The 17585-nt window shown below is 43.2% G+C and overlaps 1 protein-coding gene across 4 annotated transcripts; it reads right to left on the minus strand.

The window, feature by feature from the left end:
• Window positions 1-7: 7 nt before the first annotated feature.
• On the minus strand, window positions 8-16355 carry wdr90 (WD repeat domain 90). 4 transcript variants are annotated; one of them, XM_028967095.1, is made up of 41 exons: window positions 16135-16355; window positions 13850-13941; window positions 13510-13649; window positions 13094-13232; window positions 12613-12783; window positions 12398-12524; window positions 11393-11448; window positions 11209-11309; window positions 10961-11134; window positions 10557-10619; window positions 10352-10420; window positions 10128-10238; window positions 9508-9653; window positions 9254-9311; window positions 8882-9000; window positions 8395-8553; window positions 7714-7844; window positions 7434-7550; window positions 6573-6808; window positions 6362-6498; window positions 6047-6177; window positions 5526-5656; window positions 5192-5353; window positions 4973-5101; window positions 4745-4895; window positions 4548-4658; window positions 3992-4215; window positions 3775-3877; window positions 3553-3674; window positions 3271-3427; window positions 3007-3197; window positions 2673-2841; window positions 2348-2468; window positions 2089-2257; window positions 1829-1951; window positions 1558-1732; window positions 1189-1319; window positions 925-1068; window positions 715-834; window positions 548-632; window positions 8-335 (listed from the first exon to the last, which is right to left on the minus strand). In XM_028967095.1, exons 2-41 carry the CDS (start codon window positions 13890-13892, stop codon window positions 178-180), a joined length of 5304 nt encoding a protein of 1767 aa, XP_028822928.1. In that variant the 5' UTR covers window positions 13893-13941; window positions 16135-16355; the 3' UTR covers window positions 8-177. The 4 variants fall into 4 exon arrangements, with proteins under 4 accessions (XP_028822928.1, XP_028822927.1, XP_028822929.1 ...); XM_028967094.1 differs by having other exon boundaries at window positions 13510-13686; XM_028967096.1 differs by lacking the exons at window positions 12398-12524; window positions 13094-13232; window positions 13510-13649; window positions 13850-13941; window positions 16135-16355 and having other exon boundaries at window positions 12613-12638.
• Between the last annotated feature and the right edge of the window lie 1230 nt (window positions 16356-17585).

Consider the following 17585-nt stretch of genomic DNA (forward strand, 5'->3'; position numbering starts at 1 on the left):
TTAATAAAATGCACTTTTTTTATTAAACTAATGTACAGCTTCAAATAAGCCCCACATATTCATAAAAACAGACCAGAAAATAAAATGGTTGCGCCTTCAAAGCAAAACCCATAAACACAACATTCAGTGCAGAATTTGAATGTTGTATATTCTCTGTGTGTATACCAAAAGTTTTTCTTATAGACTGTGTACACTCCAGAGGAAGATCTCATTGTGCGCAGCGGTTAGCAGTTGTTGGCCTGATGGTGAGAAGCTACAAAGATGGACGCAGTCGCTGTGCGGAGGGAAATCCTGGAAACGGCCGCTGGAGGAGTGGACCAGCTTTACCACACGGCCTGCCACAGACACACACACAGAAATACTAAAAAAAATAACCAGGTTATTTGGCAAATGTATCAAGGTGCCTTTTACGACTGCCCACTGCTCACTAAGGGTGATTGTTAAATGCACAGGACACGTTTCGTTGTCACAGTGTCCTGCGCTTGCTGTGTATCACGATGGCAAAAACAATCACTTTCACTTTACTTATGTACGTATCTCTACTCACCTTTCGAGCCAATAGAAAGCAGCCTTCCTTTGGAACTGAGGCTGAGACACTGAGCCCACTCAGTAAGTGAGATAGATCTTAGTACCTTAAAAAAACAAAAACAAAACATAAAGCATCTTCAAAAGTATATTGTTAAAGGGTTAATTAAAGTGTATTATTTTGCACACCTGCTTTTTGATTAAACAGTAGAAATTCACTTCTTTGTCCACTCCATAACTACTGTAAACGAGAATCCCTCGCTCAGTGGGGCTGAACGCAGCCAGAGTGGGAGGCAGGCTCTCTTCGTCCTATTTATTTAAGAAACCAAAGCCAGCCAAATCAGACTCCTGAAAGATGCCGATGATCAGCAGACAGAAGCATGGGTGTCAGAAGATTACCTCCGGAGGAGCAGGACCAGGAAACGTCAGCCAGTCAAGGAGATCACATTCACCCTTCTTCCAATCAGCTGCCCACACGCTGACACGTCTGTCATTACTCGCGGCCAACCAGAGCTCATCTCCTTGCAACCCAAACTCTTTATACTGGGCAAAAAAAATATTTTTTTATTAATTTTTTTTTTTTTTTACAGGAACTTATTATTACTTTATTATTATTGTTATTATTATTATTATTATTTCACCCACACACGCCTACCTACCTACCTGTTTTTTGTTGCACTGAACCATGGTGATCGGAGACCCTCTGTGGTCGCGGAAGACGCGTACAGTTGAACCAGTAAACGGATTGCTGACAGAAATCATGCCATCCTGCCCAGCAGACAACAGCACCAGACCTACATACAATGGTCAAACACAAATGTTGCCTATATTCTGCTAATTAATTTATTATCTCCAAATGCTGCCATGTTATTTGAAAGTGGAACTGGAATTTGGACAGGATATTTTCCACACATGTGTTATGAATTGCTGAATGATTTATGGATGGTCCATAAACCAGTGGCCATTCTTCCTCAGTTCCTGCAGACTAAAAATTAGAATTTTTTTTTTTTAATTTGGTTATTTGAGTCTCACCATAACAGGAGTACTGTACGGCACACACAGTGGAAGTGGGATGTGGGTGAAGCTTGAGCTCCATTTCAGAGGAGGTCAGATTAAAGATCCGGACTGTTCCATCACTATAACCTGCTGACACACGCACACCTGTGTCCTCTATGCCAGCTGGACTCCAGCAGACACATTCACAGCTCTGACACAAACACACACATAAATACTTGTGAGACACACACTGATGATTTTTTTTGTGCTCTTTTAGTTATTTTACAGTGTCTGGGTTAAAACCAACCTGATTGAGCACCTGGAATTGCACCAGCAGCTCATTGCTGGGTGCTGCCCATATCCTCACACTGCCATCCTGGCCACAGGTTGCAAAACGGCTCTCGTCTGGACTAAACTGAACACCATTCACCTAAACACACACACAACCACCACCAATCTATTAAGTTTATTCCCTTTTAAACCACCAGGACACTGAATAACTAAATCAAAGTATATAGAAAAAGCACTGTATGATGTATGTGCCTGTATATTTTTGCCTGCCTGTACCTTGCTCTTATGCCCAGTGATCAGTCGGATGCTGCTGTTCTCTGTCCAGTTAATGTACCACAGCGTCCCTGATGATGTACCCACAATGCCCATCTCCATGACATCATCAAATACTGCGCTGACAACAGCTCCGTCCAACTGCAGCTCCTGTTCTAGAATCACTCCAGAGCTGTTGAAAACCGGCACAACAAACATCCAATTAAACTTTTTTGTCTTGTTTTTTTTTTGTGTTTGTATATCATGTTTGATTGCGTGTTACCTGTCCTGTGCTCTTTCTGTAGTCTTTGATCTGAGGCTCTGGACTGCAGTGACTGACCACAACCTCAAACACTTGCTGTTGCTGCCACACATCAGTCTGTCTCCACTGCAGAGCATCACTCCTTCACACATAAGTTTGGCACATTACATCCACAAGAGGGCGCTAATACTCTTTAAACTATTTTTGGTGTATTACAACGTCAATAATTAAGTTGGCATTCACAGTTGCTGATATGATTTAAAACAATATGAAATTTAGAGATACATCAGTACACATCAGATTGCCCTAAAACTACTTTTTTAAATCAACACACATAAACACTGACCAATCTCCCCCTCGTCTGCCTCCCAGCTCATGAAACAGCGGCGAGAGCTGCATTCCCACACACACACTTGTCCATGGCTTGTTCCAGTAAAGAGGAGACCATCAGAACTGTAGCACAGCGATGTCAGCTCTGTCTCACCCACATCATCTGGAACAGACATAGACTGCACCTGCAAAAACAAAATGCAGCAGCAGAGATCAGAAGTCTGACAGTCCATGCAAAGAAGCAATCACGCAGTCGGACCAATCAGCTTCTAAATTGGCCAAGCAGTAACCATAGCAACATTCGATATCAATACCAAAACTTGATATTAGATTGACACATTTTATTTAACCTGCAGCTCAGTCTGATGGCCACGGGTGTTAATTTGGCAGAAGAGTAGGCCACATGTTCCTACGCATGACAACAGATTACAGTTCATCGGGCTAAACAGGGCTTCGTGGACGGCGGTCGGAGCGGTGATGTGACACAGCAGTTCGAATGAGCTCCCGCTCCACAGCGCCACTTCCTGTTCATGGTAATCTCCTGTAAAACAGAGCAGGATATCAGAACACTGAGCTGCATGTTTTATTGACAATCGCTGCAGAAACACACTGACCCACGGACAGGAAGTAGCGGTCATCCCTGGAGAAGGCCAAGCTCTGCACAGCACCCTTGTGGTATGACATGCTGTTTCTACGGGAACCATCTTGGACATTCCATATGCAGATGAGGCTCTTTTTTGAAGTTCCACCACTAGATGCGGACGCCACCATCTGTTAACCAATCAGTGGCATGATTACAGACATAGAGGAAAATGTTTTTTTGGCTTAAGGTGTCTTCAAAAATGCTTTCAGAGGGCATTTACAACCTATGCGGCACAAACTGGAAGAGCCTTTACCTGAGCATCATGGGTAACAGCGAGAGTCGAGATTTCCTCGGTGTGATGCAGCCAGTGCCTCTGAGAGCCCGTGTGCAGATTCTCCACCACGCAAATGCACCCGGAAGAGTACACAAACAAGCCTATAACACAACCCCGCACAATACACAAAACAATACAGCTCAGAAATGCTCACATGCACACCAACAAACTCAATTTAATGATACACTGCCTGCAACCAACCTGTGTGAGGATTCCACACCAAATTATCCCGCCCATTACCATTATAGCCAATCACAGCCTTCAGTTTTAGTCCTTCCTCACCAGGGGGCGGGGATGCAATACCCTATGAGTAAAAAGAGGAATACAGTTTAAGGCAAATGTTCAGAACACCAAACTCTAAAATAAAAACAAGAAATGAATAAACAGATGAACAGATGAAAGAGGGATGAGGGAATACCTGCTCAACACGGGAGGTGTTGCAACGTGGAACGAAGTGCTTGTAGCAGTCAGGACGTCCTGTGTCACCGTTGCTTATCATATTGTTTGTGGATAATGATGAGTCTCCTTGGGCTACTTTGCTGGTAACCCTGAGGAAAGTCGCATGGCTGGGTGTGGGACTGAGAACGGGCTCAGGGGAGGGGTTTTGACGCAGCTCATCACAAAGAGTCGAGAACTTCAAAGCTGCACACAGGCATAAACACACACACACACACACACACACACAAAAACAAAAACAGAAACTATATTATGACACACATAATATCACAGTACCAAACCCAAGGATCATTATGCATGCTCAGAACAAAGCATAATGCACCAAATGATCCATGACCCAGTGGTTGAGGACCACTGTTTACAGGAAGTGCCAAGATTCATTTAAATAACTATTTCAGTACCAGTTATGCTGTATTGTATTGCAACAAAGCACTTTAAGTAATATTCATATTTTGCCATGGTGATTTCAAAACATAGCTTTCAGCTCAGGGTTCAGTGACTTGAGATGAAGCACTCACCTTGATGCTCCATCCTCTTGATGGAGCTCACATCTAAAGATGGGAAAGGCACTGAGGCACAAGGAATCCCATTGGATGATGATGCCCTGTCAGCTATTGGTCCAATGTCAGCTGTTGAGGGCACAAATGAGTGTGTGTACATTACAGACCAAAATGAAACCACGCCTGTGTGTTATTGGGATGACTTTGTGTTGTACCTGATTTAGGAGGAGACACTCGGACTGTAGGAGAGTTCTGGGTGTGTCCCAAGAAATCCCATAAAAAAATAGCGTCACCAACCGAGACCACGGCTGTCTGATCTGGCGTGAAGCGTAATTGCTTTATGTGTTCAGAATGGCCAATAAAAACCTACGACACACACAGACAAGAGAAATGAAAGGCACGCATACAAATGTGCAGCCTTGTGTGAGAGTGCATTCATGTACCTGTGAATTAATATCCAGTGTCATACTGTAGTCCCAGACCTTCAGTGTGTTTTGTCCAGCAGTCAGCAGGTAGTGGGAGTCATCACTGACCACCAGAGACAAGCAGCATTGCTTGTGAACATCACAGACCTAAAACTCACACATACACATGCACTCTCTTCAAACTGACAATAAGGTTTTTAAGAAAGTATGTCAATCAACAAAAAAAAAAACACTTGCCTGTTTCTGAAGCCTCCCTGTGTGGGTGTTTACATAAAGAATTCTATTGGCGGATGTGGAGATGAGGATGTGTCCAGAACTTGGGGTGGAGAAACAAACCTTCAGGGCAGAGTCCAGACTGGTGCTCTCAACATCCATAATGCTGACATCCACACGGAGAAGCTGCATGCACGCACACACACATACACAAACACATCAAAATTGGGCTATCGTTTTTCCCTGGAATCCCTATAACTTTAGGTATAGAGAATTCTCTGAAAGACAGTGGGATGGTGTTGATGTTTTTATTTCATATATGTCCCTTTATTTGAGCAACTAAAACACACACACACACCTCATCCAATGAGCGGGCATCCATGATAGTAACAGTGTATTCCGTAGGACCCACAAATGCCAGGCGGGAGCTGTCGCCACTGACAGCCAGAGCATCGGGAGCACACTCTGTGCCCCTTACCAATATGTTGCCTAGTTACCAATCACAGAAGAAAAGTCAGAACACAGATACACAGAACAGACAACAAAACCTTTCAAAAGCACAATAAATTAGTAAAAATGGTGTTACATTGTGTGGCCAGCTTATTACAGATACCTAATTAGGGTCAGATTCTCAACAGAGACCAGTCACTTCGTTTTTTGCATTTACAGCCATCTGATCCTGTTTCAGTAAATCAGTAGAAACATATACACCATTTGCATGGTTCTTTATATGTCTAAATATAATTAGTAAGCCCATAGTAACTAAGTTTAATGATGAAAACTGTGCCTCACAAAAAAGGTAAGTGATAAGAAATGAGTGACCTTGTCCATTGGAATGTTACTATATTTTATTGCAACATTCCCAAATGTAGCACTCACTGAGGACCCGAATGAATGGGAGCTCTTGGTGGGCGGAGTTATAGAGCGCCAGAGTACCGTCGGCTCCCGCGCTGAACAATCGCTCCCCATCTGGAGAGAACACACACCCTACCACACACTCACTGTGCTGTCTTGCAAATGCACACACGCACACAAAGACACAGATTGCCCATGTCATGATCATAGTACATCTTACTGAAGACATTAAGTATTAAAATACTTTTTAATGTTTATTGCTTTTCATGGTTATAAAAGCACTAAAATGAAGAAATGATAAGAAAAAAACAAAACAAAACAAAAAAAAAACACACATACTGGTGCTGGGCCAGCAGGCTGGCAGTAGGGATGTCAAACACTCGGATCCGCCCAGCACTGGAGCCGCAGCAGAACATTGGAAGGCTTGGGTGAAATGCTACAGAGGAAGGCGTGTCCTCTGAGACAAAGTCATACAACTGAAGAAACAGAGACATCATTAGGGGTGTGTATGCATTATACTGTGTGTGCGTTTGCAAGCCATTGAAGAGACCTGTTGCATGGTGTGCAGGTCCCACACACGAATGGTTCCGTCACTTGATGCCGTTGTGAGCTGCTGCCGAATCCCATCCACACTGAAGCCAAGCACAGTGTCTGTGTGGGAGCGCATCAGCGTACTGTAACCACGAGAACTGATGTCCAAATACCCAAGATTCCCTGTGCTAGTGGTGGCCAGGACCTTCAAGCCATCATCAGAGATGGAAGTGTGACACACTGGACCCTCATGCTCTGAAAGAAATACACACAATTCAAATTTCAAACCACCAAGATGCCACCGAGGTCCCTTTGATCACAGTACAGTCCACTGCTCACTGGTCCCTGGGCACCTGTGACGTCTGCCGACTGCTCACTAAGGTAAATGGATTAATAGCTTTTTTTTTTTTTTTTTGTGCAACTTGTGCGGTGCTTGCTGTGTATCACAATGACAAAAACCAATCACCTTCACTTTAACAGAGATGTCTATCTGCTTCTAAGGTGATTATACAGTGCCGGAATTCCTGTGCTGACCATGGTCTCCTCAGACATAACAGCAATGTGTGTGTTTGGGTTTTCTGGGCAAAATCAACTGCTGTCTACCTATAACTCAGGGAGCATTCTGTTCATAAAAAGGATCAAGATTTGGTTTTGTCACATGCAGTTATACCAGTACAAAATGCTCTGTTTATGCTCTGCGTTGTTAAGAATAAAGTTATCAAAAATAAATAAAATAGTGCAATGGTGGAAAAATAAAACAGAATAAAAGAGGAGCAATACTAGTAAACTATGGATGACTATGGACTATGCATGAGCGGTGACTATGGATCAGTTTACATATAAAAGATCTAGCATCCGTTTATGTTTGACAGCAGCTCACCGGCCTCCAAAAACACAGCACTGAAGTCCAGTGTCCATAACCGCAGGAAGCCGTCCTCAGAGCCAGTGGCACAGAATGCATCACACACACTGATGCTGTTCACTGCAATGCCTGGACCTTCAACAAAATACGACGGAAAAAGTAAAAAATTATCCATCAACTTTGCATACCCACTGTGTCCCCAAAACATCACCTTATACTGTTATATTAATGAAGTTCCAAACACATGGAAATACAAACACAAGGAAAATTATTAAGACATGCACACTGTAACTCTCACCTGTGCTAAAAGTCTGTTTCTCTCGATGATGCACGTGGCTCTGTTGAGAAGGTAGGAGTCTCCTGACATTCTTAATTGCCATGGTGACATAGTCCACCTCCAAGATGTGGCCACTCTTGCTGCTGACAAACCTGCCAATCCCGAAAAGGAAACAAATATAAGGCAACCTGAGAAGATTTGGCCAAAACACAATACTGTTTATATGTAATAACATAATACTGTTTTTTTTTTTTGTGAAACACAGCAGCAGAATACACAGTGACACAACAAAATGTGTCCTCTGCTTTTAACCATCACCCTTGGTGAGCATTGGGCAGCCATAGCTGCTTCCTTAACCGCTGGGCCACCACTGCCCATCTGGAAAGTATTCAAAGCGTGTCATTTTTTTCTAATTTTGTTATGTTACAGCCTTATTCCAAAATTGCAAATATTTTTTTTTTTAATTATACATTTTGCCAAAACCTCAAGTAAACCTTTTTTCATGTTGTCATTATGGGGTGTCGTGTGTAGAATTCAGAGGAAAAATGCATTAAATCCATTTTGGAATAAGGCTGTAACATAAAAAAATGTGGGAAAAGTGATGCGCTGTCAATACATTCCGGATGCACTGTATAGTAGACTGTGTGGTTGATGGTGTTTTTGCTAGAGGGATCAGGATCAGAAAACATGTGTCATACTCACAGTGTGTGCTCCTCGCTCGGTTCGGGCAAGTGTGTATGCTGGAGTGCGAGATCAGTGAACTCCAAGTTTTGGAACTGACCCAGAGACAGGGGACAGGAGCGCAGGGATCCACCCCTCAATCGCCACAAACGAACATTACTGATGCCACAGGACACCATACTACAAACACAAGCAAGCACTATTACTAATTAAATACATTAGTTAGCATCTAAACAAATTGTAGACAGTTTAAAACAAAAATCTAGAATTCCCATCTGATGCCACACACAGGTTCATTCTTAAAACTACTTGATTGGCCATTACATGGCCCTGACATGAAAATTTCTCTTTTTGAGATTATTTAACATTATTATGAGTTCCTCTAGCCTGTCTACATTCCGGCAGTGGCTAGAAGTGTCTAAAAGCAAACAAAATTTTATGTCACGTGTCCTTTAAAAAAGTAAGACCATATTAAGATATGTATGTGTGTGTGGCTGTGTGTGTTTACTGGGTCTGGTTGCAGCAGGTGATCTGTAGTGCTTGTATGTCAACATCGGTATGTGCTTTGGCCAGCACCGAAACCAGGCCTGTCTTATTGACCCCCTCTGTGTCCCAAACAACGATCATCTAGACACGTGCAAAAATAAACAAAACAAGCCACAAACGTTAACATCTACCAAACATTATTACAAAGGCATAAGATCAAGAAAAGTGCACAATGTTGGACTAATACATGATTTTAAATACAAACCCTGCATTTTCATTTATACGGTATGTGGCCCTGATCAATTTTGTGAATGAAAAAGTAGTCCAACAGAAAATTTTAAACCAGAGACAATTAAAACTTTCTCAGGTACTGACTAGGGGGGCACAAACTCACAGTTTTTTTGTGGCTGTTCTTTCCAACTCCACACAGGATTCCTCCACTCTGAGAGAAGCTGAGAAGTAGGAACAGATTACGCATAGTTCACGCGTTACAATGCATTTTGACAAACTATACTGACGAATTAAAAGAAATCATGATTTGCATCGACACTTTCCCATAAGGGGGTCAAGATGCCGTAAACTGAGCTTCTCCACAGACCCAGTCAGCATGTGAGCTTTGTATAATCGTGTTTAAAGCGTGCAGCTTACCTCAGTGTGTTTATGGTGTGCATGCATGTTGCGACCAGCGCCAAGCAGCGGCCACTTTCGTAGTCCCAGAGACGCAGGAGTGTGTGTGTGTTCACCTGCACTGATGCCAGCAGAGTGCAGTCACCACTTAATGCCAAAGCTGACACCTACCATAGAAATTATAAAGGAGTCAAAACATGCAGCATGAACACAAAATTACTTCATTATAGATAAACAGACTCATACACTATATTCATGTCCTGTATAAAAATGAATAAAATCCCTGACTTTAGGGTGTGGCTCCATACCCCCAAGCATTTCCTGCTTGTTTATTCTGAGCGAGGGATGCAATGCTGTTTATGTACTTGATAGTATAAAGTGCTTTACTAATAGACATATAACTTTTCTTAGTAAGTTTCTTGTGTTTATTGGTTTGTGATTTATTCCTGTTTTTCCATTTATATGCATCCTGTTTTGTCATTGTTCATCAATAAAATCGGTAAAATTCAATAACTGCATTCCTGTCAGGGGCTTGTGTCTGACCCGCATGCACCAGCACAGCACTCTCATCGCCACATATTGTTTTCCACCCAACTTCCCTTATATTAAAAAAAATAAATAAATCAAACATTCACGCTCACCTTATCCGTATGCCCAGTGAAAAAGCGCTGCTGGCCCGAAGAGATCTTCAAAGAAACAATCACAGCATGACAGGGGTACACAACCTCGTCCCCCAGCTGACTCCACACAGCCTGAAGAGTAGAAACAGCACGTGACTTTCAGGATTCTGATTCAGACATGTGTACAGAAGTTTAAATGTAAGCGTGTGTGTGTGTGTGTGTGTGTGTGTAATTTTGACACTAACGCCTTTCATTGTTCCACCGCCGAAGCCGATGATTCGGCTCAGATGAAGGATTGGGTCAGGGTACAGTTTCTAAACACAAACAGAAGATGACGTGCCATTCACTTTACAGCATAATTAGCGAGAAAGTAAAAACTCTCTCACCTCTTAAACAGAAAAAAGGTTTGAAAGTTAGTGAAGTGGGTTTAATGCAGCAGGAAAGATCTACCTTTTGTTTCGTGGCCTTAGTAGGTGGCAGGGAGATGGGACGAGACACTGGTGCCCTAAACACCTGAAAAGAAAAACACATCATATGACAGAGCAAAGTAAATTTAGGCTTTTAGGCAGGAAAAAAAAATACTGTATTAATATGCATCCAAAACATACAATCCTATTCATGAAGTGAAAGTGAAGTGATTGTCATTGTGAAACTGCAGCGTGACACACACAACGAAATGTGTCTTCTACATTAAACCCATCACCCTTGGTGAGCAGTGGCCAGCCAGTGGCCAGCCGGGGAACAGTGTGTGAGGAGGGTACTTTGCTCAGAGGCACCTTGGTAGTTTGGAATTCAAACCGGCAACCTTCCGATTACGAGTCCGTTTTGTAATAAATAAATGTAAAGACACTCACTTCCTCCTGCAGAGAGTCTGCCATGGATGAGGTGGCCCTGTCATGGTCTCTATGTACAAAGACGTGAACGCCTCCATCATCCACACACACCTTGTTCTCCCAAACACCCACAGAGGTCAGATTGGTCAGTTCAGGAAGAGCAGAGGTCAACAGAGTTGCTGTCTTTCTACTGGGCTGAGGGAGAGCGAGCAAAAGATCATTAGAAGACAGACAGGTACACACATACAGACAGAAAGACCGACACCTACAAGTCTGGGTGTTGTGGTCTGAGGGATGAGGGACACTCGATCTTGGACTGGTTTACTGAGGCTCCCACTCTCTGGCCTGTCAGGACTCATGGTGACTTCAGCTGCAGAAAGACACAAATTCACACACACTTGGGACTTGGGAGAATCTCAACAGGTCAAGCAAGCAAGAAGGGGCTGGACGTACCAGTTTCTGATTTCTGAATGGAGTCAAATGGCATCTTTTGTCCATCTGAGGGGAACCTGAAGGCATCAGATCACATTTTAATTCGTGAAGTCGTGAAGATGAGCAAAAAAATGTTATTACTGGGACACATTAAATGTGCGTGTGTGTGTCACCAGTGTTGGGGAGTAACGGAATACATGTAACAGCGTTACGTATTTAGAATACAAAATATGAGTAACTGTATTTTGGTAATTCCACGCTGCACGGACCACGCATAACACAGGTGTTCTGTCGAAACATGCTGCCTATCGAGTTGTGCTACCTAGCGGATCTGTGCATGCTCTGTTTCAGAAATTGTAAATAAATATTATTTAATTCCCTATTACACCATGATCTTTTTACTCTTACAGTGCACATGGACTGAGTGTGTATAAGGTGACACGCCATCACCCGGTTTTAGCCTCGGCGCTCGGGGGTTTGAGGAGGGCTGCACGGAACGGAGACGGCTGTAATTGGCCGCTTTCCGCCGCTAGGAAGGTGCGGTCCTAATCAAAAAGACGGTCATTTTTCTTGTGCAAGGCTACTTTTTATTTTAACTAAGTGATTGAATATGTTGGTGACCATAACAGTATGCAAAGGCATATTTTATGTTTCTCTTCCACTTCCACAGCTTTATAAATAAAGAAATGGAAAAACATGGCTTTTTTTATTATCTGTGATTGCTTCATTCATGTAGTTGTAAAAAGCATGACAATATGTTAAGTAATCCAAAGTATTCAGAATATGTTACTCACATTGAGTAATTTAACGGAATACATTACAAACTACATTTTGGGGCATGTATTCTGTAATCTGTAACGGAATACATTTTAAAAGTAACCTTCCCAACACTGTGTATCACAATGACAATCACTTCACTTTATTTATATATTGGCCTTGCGTTTGATACCTTTGTGTCACCTCAGAAAACTGAAAGAACATCTATATATTTAAATATACATAAATAAAAAAAGTTTAAACACAAACCTGATGTAATCATAAACGTGATGCCAACTGGTGCCCTTGGGCACAGGAAAACTCATTTCTCTGGGCATCGGGGCACAGCCCTCCCCCAACACTATGGCCCCGTGCTTCACAGCAGAATAGTCCACGCCTGCATTGATACACGGGGTCAGACTTTATGCTCGTGTATTTTACAACGACAGTGTGCTTACAGTGAGTGCGTGTGCTGCCAGCCTCACCCGGCTGCAGCAGCAGGTCACTGGTCATCACGTTTTTGACGCTCATGTTGGCACAGAGCTTGATGGCCTTCAGGTGGCTGTAGTGGCGATTCAAGTAGGACGAGAGAACAGAGCGCAAATCCATACAGAGGCACACCCACCGCACATGTTCTGGAGCGGGGCCTACCAGCCCTAGACACACACACACACAAAAAAAACACTACTGATAGCCTATAAACATAAACTGTTGGAAATAAATTAGGTAATATTGGTCACATAAGTAGCAGAAAGGTTTTTTCCGTATACAGTATAAAACTACAAATAAAAGCATTGCTACTTGAGTCAAACATCAAAATTATAGATCATGAGTATCCTGCTTGAAGGACTTTTTTTTTTTTTTTTTTTTTAAACTAAAAAATATATATGCATAGTACAAGTACAATAAAGTGTGGTACAGTATGGCTAAACTAAATTTCATTTGTAAATGAATGTGAATGCTCACCGTTTTTAGCAGCGTGTGCAGTACAGTTGAAAACAGACCCATGCACAGCACTACATAGGAAAGGGAACTGAAGCCAAGTGGAGGTGGACTTAAATTCCTTACATGTGTTGGAGAAGGACACTCTGATCACCTGACCGTCCTGAGCAAAAGAGGAGTGAAACAAGAGAGGGAAAAAAAGATTTTATTGACCGACATGCTCTCTGGTCTGACTGTACTTTCCAAAGTTTCCCTCTTTTTCTTTCGTCCATTCTTGTTTACCCCCTCAGCCATGTTCACAGACATCCTAAGCCACACAAAAGACAACAGTCGTGTGATCCTCACGGCAGATTCAAGCAGGAATATCAGGAGTGAAGCAGAGACCACACGGAAAAGTTCTCTGGCCCACCAAGGCTCTCATCATCTTCTTTTTAACTTACCTCTGCTGCAATGTCCAGATGTGCAACAAATTGCTTCCCCGGGGTGGGCCGGAACAGCAGGTAGAAGAAACGGCCAGTCAGGCCCAAGGACTGGCTCCCACTCTTGGGAAACTGAATGAAGTTGCTGGCTGGGACCGAGCCTCGAATCCGGAATACAGAGCATTTGAGAGTTTTGTCCTGAGTGTAAAATGCAACAGTGTCAATGCATTTATTAATCAGCTGAAACAATACAACATTAAGTCACGGCATTGTGATTATAGTATGGATAGCATTCTTTGTTCTTTATATGCAGGATTCGACCTGCTGCGCACTCTGGGTCAAGATGAAGAGGATTCCGCACCATGTGGGAGCTGACATCTCCCTTGCGACTCGCCCGCTTCCATTCTTCCACTCGGGTGTGCTTAAAGATATTGACATACGGGTGTTGCCAGACTGAAAAAGAAATAAATTTACATTTACCAAAGGCCATTATCCAGAGCAACAGTACACAATGCTAGTAAGTGGGGTTTGAATTCACAGGTGGCTGTGTTACCCGCTAAGCCACTATCTTATAGCAGTACATAACATTATTAATACATTTCAAACCATTAGGATCCTACTGTTCTGTATGACCATAGGCTAGTTGCCATTAGGACCCACCCAGCAGGGACAGGAACTGTTTAGTATTGTCACACCACAATTGTTGCTGTGCAATAATAAATGTAATAATATATGAAGTTAATGTATGACAGATATCATGATCTTTGGGAAAGGACAAATACCCAACCACCAGATAGACAATGGTGAAAACTTAAAATGACCTGGGGTTAACTTAGTTAACTTAGACCCAACTGTATGCTGAGTGGACGATCTCATACTACTGTCCAGCCTAGGTCACCAATGTTCAATACCTACAGTCGTGGCCAAAGGTTTTGAGAATGACACAAATACTGGTTTTCACAAAGTTTGCTGGCTCCGTTTTTATTATGTCAGTTTGCATATTATTCAGCATGTTATAAAAAGTGATCAGATGAATTGCAAAGTACCTCTTTGCTATGAAAATGAACTTAAACCCACTGCATGTCAGCCTGCCACAAAAGGACCTGCTGAGATCATTTCAGTGATCCTCTCGTTAACACAAGTAGGAGGAGCACAAATATGGAGATCATTCTGTCATGCTGATTGAGTTAGAATAGCAGACTGTATGCTTAAAGGAAGGTGAATCTTGAAATCATTCTTCTTCCTCTGTTAACCATGGTTACCTGCAAGGAAACATGCGCCGTCATCATTGCGTTGCATAAAAAGGGCTTCCCAGGCAAGGATATTGCTGCTACCAAGATTGCACCTAAACAAACCATTTATCAGATCATCAGCTGTGGGATTAGGATGCCACCAGTGCAGAGCTTGCTCAGGAATGGCAGCAGGCAGGTGTGAGTGCATCTCCACACACAGTGAGGTGAAGACTTTTGGAGGACGGCATGGTGTCAAAAAGGTCAGCAAAAAAGCCACATCTCTCCAAGAAAAACATCAAGGACAGACTGATATTCTGCAAAACGTACAGGGATTGGATTGCTGAGGACTGGGGTAAGACGATTTTCTCTGATTAAGTCCCTTTTTGATTGTTTGGGGCTTCTACAAAAATGATTATGAGCGCTACCATCAGTCTCATGCCAACATTAAAGCATCTTGACATCATTCATGTGTGGGGCTGCTTCTCATCCAAGGGAGTGGGCTCACTCACAGTTGTGCCTAAGTGAAGTGAAGTGATTGTCACATGTGATACACAGCAGCACAGCACACTTTTTACATGGTGCACACAGTGAAATTTGTCCTCTGCATTTAACCCATCACCCTGAGTGAGCAGTGGGCAGCCATGACAGGCGCCCGGGGAGCAGTGTGAGGGGACGGTGCTTTGGGATATGTAGTCAGTGGCACCTTGGCGGATCAGGATTCGAACCAGCAACCTTCTGATTAGGGGGCCGCTTCCTTAACTGCTAGGCCACCACTGCCCCAAGAACACAGCCAGAGAATAATGAATAGTTCCAAAACATCTTCCGACTATCCAAGAACATTTTGGTGAAGAACAAAGCCTTTTCCAGCATGATGCAGCACCATGCCAAAAGTCAGAACTAAAGCGGCTCAGGGAACCAAACACTGAAAAACATTTCCAGGAACCTCTCCGGATCTTAATCCAATTGAGAATTTGTGGTCATTCCTTAAGAGGCGGGTGGACAAACAAAAACCCACAAATTCTGACAAACGTTAAGCACTGATTATGAAGGAATTGGTCGCCATCAGTCAGGATTTGTCCCAGAAGTTGATTGACAGCATGCCAGGGCAAATTGTAGAAGTCTTGAAAAAAAACAAAACACTGCAAATATTAACTCTTTGCATAAACTTAAATAAAAATGAAAATAAAACAATTAAAATAATGAAACCCATAAAATGCTTGTAATTATACTTCAGTACACCAAAGAAACTACTGACAAAACGATAAAAAACACTGAAGCAGCTAACTTTGGGATAACCAGTATTTGTGTCATTCTCAAAGATTTGGGCCACGACTGTACACCTAAACGAGTCATTACGTTTCAGAAACAAACATCTACAGCGGCGTTGATTGAAATGTGAGCTGGAACGGCTTACCTCTGGAGGACATGTTCACAACGGGTGTCACGGTCATGCAGAGACGAAAAAACTTCTACTAACTAATCCTTAAACGCGTATGCCGGAAGCAAAAATGCATTTTCGAAAGGTTCATAGCGCATCTGAGTAGAGCCAACAGCCATTTCTTTAAAATGTATATGTTTAGCAACGAGGTAAACCCTGTTGTGTTGACAACAATCTGACTTCTCCCGCTACTGAACGGCGGCTTCTACGACAGCGGGCGTCATGTATTCGTCTGCAAGGGTTTATGGGATATGTAGTCAAAATCAGGAAACGAATTGCCAGCTACAAAAAAACTTTTATTCAAGCGCATCTTTTGGCAATTTGCCTTAAGTTCGATTAAAAAATGTGATAATCCCGTATTACAAATTTACAGCAACAGCAGCACATCTTCAACATCTGACTCGGGATCATAGATAAATACACATAGATAAATGTCCCGTCTATGGGCCGTCTATGGAACCCAATGCGTCAATAGAACCGCCATCTTGGGACGGGTTGGGCTCCTTTTAAATGAATGGGCAACTCCAGCATCAGTGGGTGGAATGGCACAGCCCTCCCCTCTGTCTTCTACTGGGGACTGCAGGAAGTGGTCAAAGACGAGATGGTAAACAGGGACTGGGGGACAACTCTGGACAGCATCATTGGCCTCACTGCCTCAGTTGAACAACTGTTGTGAGAACAACACAGGGAGTGCCAGCAGCACATGCTTCTACTCCACCCATTAGCCACAAAGGAGCGGCACAGAACCTCTGAAGCACACACTATGGAGGAGCCGAGACCGTTGGACTGCGTTAGAGCTCCCTTGACGCTCCACCTTGGGAATCCACAGATGGGAAGCCTTTGCTTTTTGCTGCGGCTGGGCCAACCAATTTTGCACAAACTGCCTGGAACAACGCAGTCCCAACACAATCCTTAAAACACCCGAAAACCTGCTGGCAGTCAGAAATCCCAGCTCGCCAATTGCTGGTCTAATCACCCAACCCTCCAACTCCAGGGGTACACCATCACTGGCTCATAAACCAGGACCTGGCTTTCCACCTCTGTGTCTCCATAATAGGACATGTACATTTCCGCACTGTGTGGTACTGGACACGAGGAGACTATCTCCTTTTCATCACTGCCACCCCCCACAAAGCCCTGGTGCTGGGTTATCCATGGCTGATACAGCACGAATCCCATATCCAAGGAGGCACCAGGAAGATCTTGCGGTGGGGAGAACATTGCCAAGAACAAAAGGCCAGCCCCCCCAGTTTCTCAGGCACCATGCCCCAATGCGACCACCTGTATTTGCTGTCCAGTAGAGGTGTGAACCAAATTCGATTGGTTCGATTCGATTACGATTAGCAGTGCCTCGATATCGATGCATCGCGATGCATCCCAGACATTTTCTACATGGTCACATGATGTTTCCAAATACCAGAGTTATG

The sequence above is a fragment of the Denticeps clupeoides genome, chromosome 2 (assembly GCF_900700375.1).
Source record: "Denticeps clupeoides chromosome 2, fDenClu1.1, whole genome shotgun sequence".
Taxonomy (NCBI): Eukaryota; Metazoa; Chordata; class Actinopteri; order Clupeiformes; family Denticipitidae; genus Denticeps; species Denticeps clupeoides.